Raw genomic sequence first — 1,009 nt, forward strand, 5'->3', positions numbered from 1 at the left:
GGAATGAGTAGGGGGCACCTCCCCAACCGAGCACTTGGGACCCCCACGCATGCGTAGTATAGTTCTGCAACATTAGCAATGTGTAAATGCAGTAAATAGGAAGGATTAGCATGATGCATGTATAATGAGAAGAGGATATCTGGAAAGGGATGTACAAATAGGCAAAGCTTTATGTTTGATTTTGCACTCGATTTGGGGAACTTCCCCCGAGCGTCTGATCCTGCGCGCTATCAGATAAAGCGACATCTCCTTGCTGAACGCGGCCTTTCCGCCTGCGCTCCAAATGTAAGGAAAAAGAAATAAGAACAGGTTTACGCTCTTTTTGAGCCCGGGTATTTCCCCCGTGGAAGAATAAAGAACCAGACAACAATGAATTCATCAGCAGCAGGCCCCTATTGCTTCTGTTCCTCCAGCCCTTTTCCTGAAGCAGTGGGTGGCTCTGAAAAGAGCCTTTGGGTTTAAAAAACAAACAGAAAAAACCACCACAAAAATCTTCAGGCTTCCTCAAAGCAGCTCCCCCCGCCTCCCCATCGCCACCTCACTTGCCCTTGGCCTTGTGGCTCTCGCTCTTCTTGGGCAGCAGCACAGCCTGGATGTTGGGCAGAACACCCCCCTGGGCGATAGTAACGCCACCCAGCAGCTTGTTGAGCTCCTCATCGTTACGGACGGCTAGCTGGAGATGCCGAGGAATGATCCGCGTCTTCTTGTTATCCCGGGCGGCGTTCCCTGCCAGCTCCAGGATCTCGGCTGTCAGGTACTCCATGACGGCGGCCAAGTAGACGGGAGCTCCGGCGCCCACCCGCTCGGCGTAATTGCCCTTGCGCAGCAAGCGATGGACGCGGCCCACGGGAAACTGGAGGCCGGCACGGGAGGAACGGGACTTGGCCTTAGCGCGGGCCTTGCCGCCCTGCTTCCCCCGGCCCGACATCGCCTCCGCCCCGGGGAACGAGAACCGGAGGCCCCCGCCGCCCTGCTCTGTTATACCCTGCCGAGGATCGAAACGACGCCT

At 56.3% G+C, this 1,009-nt stretch overlaps 1 protein-coding gene across 1 annotated transcript; it reads right to left on the reverse strand.

Moving 5' to 3' along the window:
- Positions 1-330: 330 nt before the first annotated feature.
- Positions 331-928, reverse strand: LOC127028976 (histone H2A type 2-C-like). The gene has a single exon (XM_050914657.1). The coding sequence runs from the start codon at positions 926-928 to the stop codon at positions 539-541; it is 390 nt and encodes a 129-aa protein (XP_050770614.1). The 3' UTR covers positions 331-538.
- Positions 929-1,009: the final 81 nt, after the last annotated feature.

The sequence above is a fragment of the Gymnogyps californianus genome, unplaced genomic scaffold (genome assembly GCF_018139145.2).
Source record: "Gymnogyps californianus isolate 813 unplaced genomic scaffold, ASM1813914v2 HiC_scaffold_534, whole genome shotgun sequence".
Taxonomy (NCBI): domain Eukaryota; kingdom Metazoa; phylum Chordata; class Aves; order Accipitriformes; family Cathartidae; genus Gymnogyps; species Gymnogyps californianus.